The 13,918-nt window shown below is 43.9% G+C and overlaps 1 protein-coding gene across 5 annotated transcripts in view; it reads right to left on the bottom strand.

Moving 5' to 3' along the window:
* The window catches only part of ORC4 (origin recognition complex subunit 4), a 249,980-nt gene that overhangs the window by 92,190 nt on the left and 143,872 nt on the right, over positions 1–13,918 (bottom strand). For all 5 annotated transcript variants that reach the window (XM_078681765.1, XM_078681769.1, XM_078681768.1 and 2 more), the window contains one exon: positions 10,443–10,594. In XM_078681765.1, coding sequence (XP_078537891.1) covers positions 10,443–10,594 — 152 coding nt within the window. The remainder of the gene's footprint in view (positions 1–10,442; positions 10,595–13,918) is intronic.

The raw sequence follows: 13,918 nt of genomic DNA, 5'->3' as shown, positions 1-13,918 counted from the left end.
AAAAAATGCAGGCTTTTGCGATGCATTGTTTTACATGTCTTTTTACATGCCACTGCTTTGTGCTTTTAATTTGTAACCACCATACCTGTGCTTGTTGTATTGTAATTGCATTTATATAGCGCTTACTATGCCTGATGAGGGGTTGAATCGCTTTTCCGGCGAGTAGCATGCTGCACCGGAACCCATGAAGGATTAGTGATGAATTAGTCTAGTGAAATATTGCATTGTATTGTATTCTAATTGCATTTATATAGCGCTTACTACCCCTGACGAGGCGTCTGACGTAATTTGAGCGGTCGGTAGGTTAGTCTGTTATTTGGATTGAGAAGGAAAGTGGAGGGATAGAAGAAGGAAAAAGGTTTGCATTTATATAGCACTTGCTACCCCTGATGAGGTGTTGAAGCGCACGCTACACCGGAACCCAAACAGGATTAGTGGAAATTAATATAGGGAAATATGCAATACATTTGAGTGGTGGACATGTTAGTCTGGTATTTGGATTGAGAAGGAATAGTGGAGGAAGAGTCCAGAATGTTTTTGGGGAGTTCATAGCAGGAGGAGGGGGTTTGATATGGGTAAAGGAGAGTTGGAGGGGGAAGAGTCAGAGGGAAGGGTTTAGAAAGGCTTGTTTGGGAGATCTGAATAGTAAAACAGGCATAAGGTGATAAGAGTCTAGAAAGGGTTATTTTGGGGATCATAGTAGTGGTATGGGGTTTGAGATGAAGGAGTGAGTGGAGGGTAGAGGATATATTGATAGATTATAGGGTGATAATAGGGTAGTGCATTGGAAAAAGTAGTAGAATGAGGTTTGAGATGAGTCAGAATTGAGGTAGAGGTTATATTGAGAGCAGTATAGGGTGAGAAATAGGGTGGTGCATTGGATATGCTGAATTAGAAAAAAGTAATAAATATATATATATCAATGCTCGAAGGTGTCCACCTTTGAGTAGCACGCGAACAGCAGCTTGGTTTATGTATAGGTGAGGACGTGGATCCACTCGTAGACGCCGCTCCGTACGGGATCTGCCCGACGCGTTTCGAAGCTCCATATGCTTCTCTTCAGGGGCTTTAACGGAAGCGGTGTGCGCAACCGCCGACCCACTTCCCCATTTTATATATAACACACCCACCGATGGGAGGCTCAAATGAGACTGTGCATTCTGGGAAGTGTGGTCGGGAAAGCGCACAATCAAGTCCTGTATGGACTCCACAAGTGGGCCCATCCTCGATTCCAAGTACGACTGCTGCTTCACTTTAGTGACCCCCAGGGTACCGGGGTGGTGCATACTCCGCAGCTGGACGGCCGCGTATAAATCAATGCTCGAAGGTGTCCACCTTTGAGTAGCACGCGAACAGCAGCTTGGTTTATGTATAGGTGAGGACGGGGATCCACTCGTAGACGCCGCTCCGTACGGGATCTGCCCGACGCGTTTCGAAGCTCCATATGCTTCTCTTCATGGGGCTTTAACGGAAGCGGTGTGCGCAACCGCCGACCCACTTCCCCATTTTATATATAACACACCCACCGATGGGAGGCTCAAATGAGACTGTGCATTCTGGGAAGTGTGGTCGGGAAAGCGCACAATCAAGTCCTGTATGGACTCCACAAGTGGGCCCGTCCTCGATTCCAAATACGACTGCTGCTTCACTTTAGTGACCCCCAGGGTACCGGGGTGGTGCATACTCCGCGGCTGGACGGCCGTGTATAAATCAATGCTCGAAGGTGTCCACCTTTGAGTAGCACGCGAACAGCAGCTTGGTTTATGTATAGGTGAGGACGGGGATCCACTCGTAGACGCCGCTCCGTACGGGATCTGCCCGACGCGTTTCGAAGCTCCATATGCTTCTCTTCAGGGGCTTTAACGGAAGCGGTGTGCGCAACCGCCGACCCACTTCCCCATTTTATATATAACACACCCACCGATGGGAGGCTCAAATGAGACTGTGCATTCTGGGAAGTGTGGTCGGGAAATCAAGTCCTGTATATATACATACATACATACACATACATAAGAAAGGCAATATATGTCGATTAAAGATGCATTTAATAAACTCCGGCTTTCAAGTGTTGTACTTTAAAATAACGTATCTGTTTTTATTTTTTGCAATTCAATAGTGAAGCAATTGTAGATAAATAGTTAAAGTAAAACATTTACTCATTTATGGAGTCGCATATAGATGTTAAAAACAGAGTAATGTAACCAAGTAATATACAAATTTTTTAAGCAGAACTAACAAATATCTATATTTTTAAAAACAATTATTATACACGTTTATACGAAGCAATACACATATGTAGGTATATATCTATAGTCCAAATAAATACTTATATACAGAGGGATATGCGGTATATTTATGTTGGTGTGTGGTGGTTATGTGGGGAAGAGCCAATACTTGAGTAATTTTCTGAAGATAAGGTGGTTATCTGTGGGTCTTATGTTAGGGGGTAAAGAGTTCCATAGTTTGGCTGCTTGAACAAAGAAGGATGTGACACCCATGCAGGGATGTGGAATTCCTATAGCCCGAAGCCGGGACATATTGTTTGGGGTCAAGGGCAACAAGTTTTCATGTGTATTTTGTCCTTGGGACAAGTAGACCCAACCCCCTGCAGCACAACCCTTTGGCTGCCAGTTTACAGTACCACATTATGGATCAGGGAAGGGCACGGTCTGCAGTTAAGGTCATATTTGTGTCCCTGTGTTAATGATATTCAGACTTGTATTTATGGTTCATTAATGCAAAGACTTTATTATTGGGGTGAGCATTCTGAGTAAATGTTGTAAGCTCAAACTGCACTACTGACAGTGATTCCAGTATAAAAATGAGTACACACGTTTACAAAGTTTAGCAATATGAGGCTATGTATAATACTCCCAGAATGCTCTCCGATTAGATGTAAATATTTCAAGAAGCTTGAATGCACGATTGAGGATTCTTTGCTTTCAAAATAAAATATTCATTAAAAAAATGCAAGGAGGAACAAAACATTTCACTAAACTACTGTAACATTTTAAGAACCATTTCTTGGCAGCATCATTTAGTAAAAATGTGTTGATGTATGCTAGTATTTCCCAAAAATATTCAAAATGGAAAATGATTGTAACCAGTTTCAATAGAATTATGGTAAACAAATAAACAAGAATTGGCAAAGCCAGTAGGTCTGAAATTGGTGGTCAGCCTTTTGATTTTGCCACTGTGTCTTGTTTTGGCATGGTTTTTGTTAACACCTTATTGGTGTAGGAGCTACCAGGTCTTCACCATCATAACAAACATAGGCAATAGCAAAACATATTTGGTCTCAAAAAGCACACACTGCCACAGTAGTTCCTGGCACTGAACAAAATGAGTGTGTGCCGATATGCTCCTTGCGAAAGAGCAAAATGCTATCACTCACAGTGAAGCCAGCCAATAGACAGATAGAGGAAAACAGAGAGACAGAATTTTAATAAACATAAAAGGTCATGGTTAAAGCCAGACCTAATTAGGGGCCCAATTATTAAAGAAAGTCTCAAAAGTGAACCAATGGTATTTGTCCTTGCATTAAGTGCAGATTTATAGCTTTTGTGAGTTCACTAGAATTTACAGATGTAGGCCAAGAACTGGTACTCCTAGAAAATATCTGTAAACTGAATTTAAACATGAGCCCATATGTATGTGTAGATTTGCTCATGCGAACATCTCTCGAGTGTTTGCAAGTTTACCTTCCCACTAACTACTTTTTTCGAGACCTGGAAGAAGTTTTACGTTTGCCATTGTCAGGAGTAAATTTCCAACCTTTCTCGGTACGGGAAAAGATTAGAGAAGAGTTGGTGAAAATCCTTAAAATATGCAAGTTAGTAGGTTTGCACAGACTCAAAAGGGCATTCCAACCCTGAAACTATTGCTTACTACTACCTTCGTCCCCAGTATGTAGATCTGTGGAAACAAGGCAACATAAGGGAATTGATAGTATTGAAACCCTACTGTGGTATGAGCCCTGGCATAATCATTAAGGCCATATCCAAGATCTTATATAATGAGACTGCTGCCATAATTTGTCGCCGCACTACATGGCACAAAAGGGACACATGGATGACATTAGTTCTGTTGTGAAGGTAGGATGTGATCCAGTCTAGAGCAGTCCCCTTTATGCCTGCTTCCTAGAGTCTGTGTATCAGTGTCATAGTCAACAGTGTCAAAGGCAGCCGAGAGGTCCAAGAGAAGTAGCGCAGCAACTCCGTTGTGGTTAACTATGTTCTTCAGGTCATCCCAGATGGCAACAAGGGCAGTTTCTGTGCCTCTTCCTTGACAGAATCCAGTTTGGAAGCTTGAAAGTATAACATTATCTTCAATGAGTTGTGACATCAGGGCGAATGCTGCTCAGTCTATTGGTTTACCAAGGAAAGGTCCATTTGTTATTGGTTTTTAGTTGTTGGGGTTCAGCGGGTCCAGGTTAGTTTTCTTCAGTAATGGGTATGTAGAGCTTTGAGTTCTCTGGGAAATATAACAGTAGTTAAGGAATTGTTGATTCTTCTTCTTACTGGTGCGGCAGCAGAGGTTGTTTGAGGAATTCTTTTGAAGGTTTGTGGTGGATATGGGTCAGAAGGGCTGCCAGCAGGCCTGCTTGTTTTGACCAGGTCCATAAATTAATTGAGTAAAATTTTTTGGAAGGAATGGAGAGGCTGGGTTAAAGTATTCTTCAATTGTTGTTTTGGAAAAGGGTCTGTGTTGGTGCTTTGTCTTAAATAGGAGTCCAACGTGTCTGCTTTGGCCGGGTAATGATTTGCCAGTTTGTCCGTGAAATCTTAAGTAACGGGATGAGCTCTTTCTAAGGAATATGGTTTACAAAATTCAGTGAGAACTTTATAGAATTCTTTATTTATATGCTTCTGTACTCTATATGTATATAGAATGTAGAAAAGCATGAGACTGGCTAGGCAAGATAGCTGTGTCAAGCCAGACCTAAATTTTAATTATCAAAAGAGCTGCAGTACTTTAACTCTTTCCAGATAAAGCAAAGTGTGATGTTTTGTGATCTAAAGCACTGATTATCACCCTGGTTGATCTCAATGTTTTGTATAGTACCATTGTATGTGTTTCTTTACCAGTGCGGCAAAAATGATGTATTTCAGAACTTTGAGATACCTTTAAGAATCATAGTTTGAATGTTTTGTGCTCTTAACTGGTATTGAAAAAGTGGGATTTATGTGAATGACACTGACTAAGTAGACTACACAGCACACAGTGCCTCATCATCCAGTGTGAATAAGTATGTTTGCTTAGTGGTTTGCATGTTAGATTGATTTTTTTCTAAAAGAAAAGAGATTATTTTTTATTCTCTTCACTTCACATTTAGTTACCTTATATAAATGTGATGGTGTGTTGATTTCATTGGTTGCGTTTAAACTGATTTATGAAGTCTTTAGGCTGCTGCAACATGCTTAGGAGAGGAGAGGATGGATCAGGTAAAAAGGGACTGTGGGAGGAGCTTTGTACTATGCTTGTACGACACAGGTTGGTGGAGTATAGTTTACAAATGATAGCCAAACTTAGGTGTTGGTTGGCTGGACAGAAAGTTGGGAACAAAAGATGAGACAGGAGCATCAAGGTGGGGAGAGGATGTGGCATACCAGCCAGAGCTTCTGACTTTGGAACTGGGGAACCAGGTTCGAATCTCGGCATCGAATCAACATTCTGAGCAAATCACTTACATTTCATGCGCCTAGAAAACACAAATGAGGACTGTGTCCTTCTGTAATGTAAATGGTGCTCATGTAAAGCGCTCCCATACCTTAGGGTCGAGTTTGCACTACATAAAACTGCAAGACAAAAACAAGCGAATAGTTGTGAGTTAATCAGAGAAAGAATGAGTGAAAATGTGTAAGACTGGCTGCACGAGAGGGAGACTGAGTAAATGAGAATGATTGAGTAAGAGCGATGAGGTGAAAATGAGTGAGTTAGTGAATGTAAATTAGCAAGAGAGAGAATGTAAAGCGCAGTCTGCGAGTCTGCTTTTGGCCCTTGCAAAATCCTGGTATCAGCATGCTGGAGGCAGTTATTAACAGACAGTGAACTGGCATACTAGAGATAATGCTTGATATATGACACATCCATGGCAAAAGGCAGGTATACTGGTATAGGACATGACAAAATCTTGGACATAGCATGTTGGAGGTGATTGTCAGCCTGAAGGAAAGCGGTGTGGCATATTGGAGGTGTACAAACAGGACAAAATGCTGGCCCCATCATACCAGAGGTAAATGTTGAAATAAGGGTTACCCATGGTACATGGATAACATTAATAGCAAAATTCGAGGACTGGAATATTATATGTAACTGTTGGCATAAGACGGCACTCAAGACTTCTAGGCATTCACCCATGTCAAAATAATGTCCCTGGCTCACTGGAAGTTATTTTTGGCATATTGGGGCACACATAGAAGATTTTGAAAAAAGGGGGCTCAACTCCTGTGGAACGTCAGGTTTGAATGGCTTGGCACATCATGAAAAGACATTTTTAACTGTGCCATTTCACAGCCCACAACCTTTTAGCAGATTTATGTGAAAAGACTGCTAAAAATACATTCCTTGACTCATTTGTTCAAAGATTTTTAGTGGGGAGAACCCATTATCCCTGAATTTATGAAAAAAAGCTGGTGTTCATTCGCTTTGCTCAGTACATTTTAGGGTACGTTTTGTATTACACCCCATCACATTCAAAGGTTATGTTATGTTACCCTAATATATGTGGATCCAAGAGATATTACTTTTGTATTTTTTCACTAATGACATAGATATAATGTAACTTCAGTGATATCAACTATTGTTATATAATCCGGGGTAAGGTCAAGTCACATCACTTCCTGGGAAGATTCAGGGACAAAATCAGGAGGTCACTTCCTTTGATGTCAATAAGGTCAAAGGGCATGTTATGTCATTTCCGCTACCCCTAGCATTTTTGTGAATCGACATCTAGGGTTTCTAGACACTCTACACCATCCAAATCTCGATGACACTGGCCAAGCGGTTCATGTGGGGGCATTTACAGAGGAAGAGGTGACTGATGCTTTATCAGGGATTCCCACTAATAAGTCCTCACCTGGAGAAGACGTATTCACCGGTGAGCTTTATAAAACGGAGAGGTATATTCTCATGCCCCATTGTAAACTAGGGCTTTCAATGAAGCAATGGATACTGGCTCGCTGAGGAGAAAGATGCGACAAAACAGTAATCACCCTTCTCCTCAAAGACAATAAAGACTCCCTAGATTGTGCTAGCTGCCATCCGAACTCCCTCATTAATGTTGACCTCAAACTGATGGCTAAGATTCGGGTGACTCGGCTAGGGGAAGGCAATCCTGTTACTTATTCATGAGACCCAGCTGGGTTTTGTACCAGTGCGTAGCTCAAGTAATCTACACTGGCACACCTCTTGTGGTGCACTAAGGACAATCCTTCAGAGATGATAGCGCTCTCAACTAGATGGTGAAAAGGCATTTCTCGGAGTCAAATGGCCAGATCTCTTCCAGGTTTTGTCCCACATACAATTGGTGAATGGTTTCATTTAAACAGTAAATCTTCTGTATTATTCCCGCCTCTGATGAAGTGTCCAGCTGTGAGTTCCTTTTGCGAGAGGTGTTCAGGATCCTCACAGGAGTTGGCGAGGTAAAGATTATGCTCTACGCAAATGACATCCTGCTCCTTTGATCCCAACGTGACCTTCAATAGTGGCAGTAATATCCACCATCGAGGACTTATCCACACTGTCAGGCGATAGAGTCAATTGAATGAAAAGCGAGGACCTCCCGCTAACTAGAGCCATCGCCCCTGTCTGCATCCAAGGCTACAATAGGACATGCTGGGCTCCGGTATTTGGGTATCCGAGTAAACAGGGGCCAATTCCATATAGTAGAGGACAATCTTCTCTCAGTTCTGGAGAAGACAAAACATTGCATTATATCCTGCCAAGACATGCCTGCCAGTGAACACTGAGGCCAAATACCAATCTAAATGACATTTGAGGCTATTGAGTACATGATACCATCATACTGAAAAGGCATACTACTTGCCTCACTGTCAGATAGATATGGTGATGTATGTTAAAGATGATTCCTTTTCAGAAATGCCTGCACCTCCAATTCACTAATTAATCAACAATATACATCTGGACTAAAAAGTCTTGTCTGCTCAGCCACCATCACTTAAAACACTGGTTGCACCTCATCCAGACCAGGATGTCCAGTGCCTACTCAAAGCTCAAACTCACCAAGACTGAATTCTTATTTGCCAAAAGATGAAAATAGAAAATAAGCCCAACCTGGCTCAATAACCTGACACCCAACTTTCACTTAATGCCAAGTCACATGTATTCATGCTTTTGTTTCTGTATCAATTATTTTATTGATAAAATTAGGACAGTGACATGCAAGTTCAGCTAGTAATAGAGATACAAAATGCTGATTGTGATAAACGCACCAATAGCAAACAATACTTATATATACTATTTAAGAGACGTAGAAAAAGGAAGAGATAGATGAGACAATAAGCTATAGACGGAAGAAAGTGAAGATGAAGGAAAGAAGTCCAGAGAAAAATAAGGTAAATAAGATGGAAATACAAAGTAGGGAAGAAAAATACGGGAGGGGGGGGTAGTGAGCTCAATGATGGTGATGAGGAAGACCAAGAATCTACGCGAACTATGAGGGAAGGACGGGGGCATCTTGCAAAAAGGGGACCCATATAAGAAGAAAAGAAAAATATCTGCTTTGTCCATTAGATCATAACAAATCTTCGTAGGAAAGTGACCCTTTTTTACATGGTTAGCCTTGCTTTTTGCCTGGAATCTGATGCAATTTTGACAGAAGTGCACTGGGCTCCTGCTATCCAGGACCCCAATGTCAGACCTATTTCCCTAAAACTGTACATTTGCTCCCACAGTTGACAGTACCTTTAGCACCCCTTGTAAGTCCTTAGTAAATGCTACCCCTGGTACCTAGGGCAAGGAGGCTAAAGGCGATCTCTAAGGGATGCAGCATGTATTGTGCCATCCTAAGAGACCCTCAGCAACAACATACAGACTGCCGTTACAAGCTGTGTACCATGGATCAGAGAAAAGAGAATAAAGAGTACATGAAATTTTATCTGATGTAATTTTTTTAACACAGTTTAATATCCTGTCCCTGCACATTTAACGTAAAGTAATATGCCTGCATTGGGAGCGGTGGCTGGTGACTGCCGCTATAATCCAGAGCACGCCTGCACTTCTTTTGCTCTTACTTAGGAATGCCACTAGTACTCCTTATCTATATCATTACTGTTAATGTTCATGAAAACCCCCCTCCTTGTCCTAGTTACCAATCTGTTCCTCCACAGAATCCACCTCGAATTCATATTGGGTTGCTACTGCAGAAACGTTTGCTTCCTCATAGTGAGCTCAGAGTCACTGCTTTCATACCATATTAATTTTTTGTGCAACAAACCACTGGAGAACCATGAAAGTATACTGATCTTTCCAGGCAAACAGTGGCTGGTACTAGGGCAGAACGTAAAGGAGGAAGTTTCCCTAATGCCAGGCTCTATAAATCATGTTAAAATGACCTGGAGCGTTACGTGAAGTGGCTATAAGCCCATAGTGTCAAATATGCCTTTGTGTTGGCCCTGCGCCGCAGCAAACGTATGTATGTATGTATGTGTCTTGTAAAGCGCACTGCTGCCCTGCGGCGTCGTGGCGCTGTAGACCGCTGGGGAACCCGTCCTGGCTATCCCTGTGAGATGGTCCCTACGGGGTATCTCCAATGTGAAACCAGGCATCCCCGGCGAATGTGGGAGGCCGTTGTAGAGATGAGGCAAGCTAATGCCCAGAGTTGCCGAGTGTGTTCCCCGGTTAGAATAGGCACCGAGGCGAGAATTATCGAGTCCGCTGACCCTGGTCCACGACCCTGCCGCGTCGGGAATTGAACCCTGGTCCCGGGCCGTTCCATGCTTCCGGGTCTGCCGCCTCTAACCAGTGAGCCACACCACTCCACTACTGTTAATGGAAATCCTTGACGTTCTTTATTCTCCACCGTTGCCACAACCGCACACCCAGACCCCCTCTCACCCCCACAATAAAAAGCTGAAGTGTGTCCCCTGGTACATTCCGGGCTTCAGAGTGACTTGGATATCCATCTTTCTAGCCACGCCAGAAGCAAATGATACAAACCCCGAGACCAACATCTTGCTTTTTACAGTTCCAACACAAGGTAGGTGTAATGTGCACAGAATGGGAACCCACAACAGACCCCATAAAACAAACAAATGTTAGTTCAGCACCATTCAAGCACAATGTTCTTTTGGCACAGACCTCTAAGAGAAATAATCAGGAGACACTAATGAAGTCAGGGAGCCTTCATCAGGTTGCTGCAGGTAAAACGAGGGAATGATATAAAGTATGTTTAATACATTGAGAGGCAAAACTTTGCTTACCAATCTGCATGTCAATCCTAGAACTGCAACTGGGGTTTGTGCTGATTGGGAGATGTCAAAGAGGTTGTATAGGAGAGTTTGGTTCTTGTGATGCGCAAAAAGGTCAAATTCATCCAATACAAATATGACTGGGCAGCTGCTTGTACGGTCACCTAAGAAAGAAATTCAGTCGTAATACAACATTTGTTGGATACCTAACTCTACTTGAGTACATTTTTTTGTTTTACTTGATATGCCAACAAAGACATATACAGACAATCTAAATGATCTACAGATTCTTTCTATCATGCCTCAGGCATATTGATGATTTATAACAAGTCCCCATTCTTTTCTGTAATAACAGCTATTTATGTTCAATGAAAATCATCACATGCTTCTAGTATTTTTAGAACTGGTTTAGTGATGTCAGATAAGATTACATTAGTGGGCAGCATATGCAAGTTTAACAGTAGTGACCACCTCAGGCCCGGTTGGCAATAGTAATGTGTAAAAAAAAATGAATATGCTACTTACCAGTATGCATCTGTTCTTGGCATGTAGGGCTGCTAACATTCATATCTAGTGCATAGATCGCCGCCTAGTGTTGGGTCCGGATGATTGCACATTGTTGTCCTGGAAGAGTCTTCGAAGTATCACGAGATAGGTGGCTCCTCCCCTGGACTACAGTGCGCATGGGCATCGACTCCATCCCCAGATTGTTTTTAGCCATTGTGGCAGAGATGGAGTGAAACAGTGTACAGGATGTCCATGCTAATGATGAATGCAAGAAAGTGTCTGCAGCCGCTACGGGCACCGGGGAGGAGGGCGGGCGATATGAATGTTAGCAGCCCTACATGCCAAGAACAGATGCATACTGGTAAGTAGCATATTCAGTTCGAGGCATGTGGGCTGCTAAATTCATATCTAGTGCATAGAATACACAGCAGTCCCTCCATTAAGGGCGGTTGCCCGTGCCAGCTGCAGAAGCTTGAAAAAGTGTCTTGAGAACAGCCTGTCCTACAGCTGCTTGCTGTTTGGAATGCACATCTACGCAATAATGCTTGGTAAATGTGTGTGGTGTAGACCATGTGGCTGCTCTACAAATGTCTTCTAAAGGAATGTTCCCCAGGAAAGCCATGGAGGCCCCCAATTTGCGTGTAGAGTGCGCCCTTGGGGGTATTGTTAAAGTGCGTTTAGCCTTTTGATAACAGATTTGAATGCATTTAACAATCCATCTGGCTATTCCTGCTTTGGAAATGGGGTTGCCTTTGTGTTGTGCTGAGAAGGCAACAAAAAGTTGTTGTGTCTTCCTAAAGGGTTGTGTCCTGTCAATGTAGTACATTAGCGCCCTCCTAACGTCTAATGTATGAAGCATTCTTTCTGCTACCGTTTGCGGGTTTTGGAAAAATGCAGGCAGGTCAATAGTTTGGTTGATATGAAACTGTGACACCACCTTTGGAAGGAATTTGGGGTTAGTGCGGAGCACTACCCTGTTAGAGTGTATTTGGATGAATGGCTCTTGGATTGTGAGCGCTTGCAGCTCACTAACACGCCTGAGCGACGTGATAGCAATGAGAAAAGCCACTTTCCATGTTAGAAATTGAAGTTCGCATGAGTGCAGTGGCTCGAAAGGTGGGCCCATCAGCCTAGTGAGGACCACATTGAGGTTCCACACAGGAGCTGGTGGAGTTCTAGGAGGAATGACTCGTTTCAGTCCCTCTAGGAAGGCTTTAATGGCAGGCACTCTGAAAACAGAGGTGCTGCCGATTCTGGAGGTAAGCCGCTATGGCGGATAAATGTATCCGAATGGAAGCGTACGCCAGATTGCATTTGTAAAGATGTAACAAATAGCAGATGATGTTAGGAATGGATGCATCTAGCGGGTTGATATTGTTGTCTGTACAGTAAATGACAAACCGCTTCCATTTTGCAGCATAGCAAGCTCTGGTCGTGGGCTTCCTTGCCTCACGGATGATGTCCATGCATTCAGGAGGCAGGTTGAGGTAGCCAAATTCTAAGACCTCAGGAGCCAGATCGCCAGATTGAGCTGTTGCGGATCTGGATGCTGAATGTCGCCATGGCTCTGCGTCAAGAGGCTGGGTGTGAGATGCAGCCTTTGATGCGGTACCACGGAAAGTTCTAGAAACGTGGTGTACCACGGTTGACGTGCCCAAGTTGGAGCAACTAGGATGAGAGTCATCGAGTGTTGCTTTAGCTTTCTTGCCACCAGCGGAATGAGAGGCGCTGGGGGAAAAGCGTACGCAAATTTGCCTGACCAGTTCATCCATATCGCATTCCCCTGCGATTGCGGATGAGGGAACCTGGCGGCAAAGCTTTGGCATTTTGCGTTTTCCCTTGTGGCAAACAGGTCTATCTGTGGATGACCCCACTGCTGGAAGTACGGGTGGAGCACTGAAGGATGAATCTCCCACTCGTGCATTTGATGGCTGTACCTGCTGAGCAGATCCGCCATCTGATTGTCCTTGCCGGGGAGGTGTTCTGCCATGAGGAAAATGTTCCTCTGAATGGCCCACTTCCACATGCTCTGAGCCAGATGAGACAGCTGTGGTGAGTGAGTACCTCCTTGCTTTTGGATGTAGTACATGGCTGTCATGTTGTCCGTCCGGATCAACACGACTTTGTTGCACAAATGTACCTTGAAGGACTTTAGCGCCATGAAGATTGCCATCAATTCCAGGTAGTTGATGTGCAACTTCTGTTGTTGAGTGGACCACAGTCCCTGCACAGTGTAGTGGGGCACATGAGCTCCCCAGCCTTGGAGAGATGCGTCCGTCGTCAGGATAATCTGTGGCACCGGCTCTTGGAACGGTCGTCCCTTGCAAAGGTTGTGTGGATTCCACCAATGCAGAGAGTTGTATGCCCGACCGGTCACCAACACTAGGTCCGTCAGTTGTCCTCGAGCCTGTGTCCACTGATTTGCCATGCATTCTTGGAGAGGACGCATGTGCAACCTCGCGTGCGGGACTATGAAAATGCAGGAGGCCATCATGCCTATCAACTGCATGAACACTCTCGCTGGTAGGGAGTGTTGCGGTCTGAACCGTTGGATTAGTGACTGGATGCTGTTGATCCTGGCTGGGTTTGGCTGAGCCATAGCAGTCAGGGTGTTTATTGTCGCGCCTAGATACTGCCGCACATGGGCTGGTTGAAGGTGCGACTTTGGGTAGTTTAGCGAGAATCCCAGACTGTGAAGGAGTTGAATAGTGTGGGACATGTCCGCGGCGCATTGTAGTTCCGACTTCGCTTGAACAAGCCAGTCGTCTAGGTACGGGTAGACATGTATGTTCTGCCGTCTGAGGTGCGCCGCTACTGTCGCCAGACACTTTGTAAACACTCTGGGGGCAGTAGTCACCCCGAAGGGTAGGACTTTGAACTGATAGTGTTTGTTCTGAATGGTGAACCTGAGGTACTTTCTGTGGGATGGGTGGAGTGGGATGTGGAAGTAAGCATCCTTGAGGTCTAAGGTTGCCAGGAAG

Source organism: Lissotriton helveticus, chromosome 3_1 (genome assembly GCF_964261635.1).
Source record: "Lissotriton helveticus chromosome 3_1, aLisHel1.1, whole genome shotgun sequence".
NCBI classification, from domain to species: Eukaryota; Metazoa; Chordata; class Amphibia; order Caudata; family Salamandridae; genus Lissotriton; species Lissotriton helveticus.
This window is presented reverse-complemented; position numbering and strand designations above follow the sequence as displayed.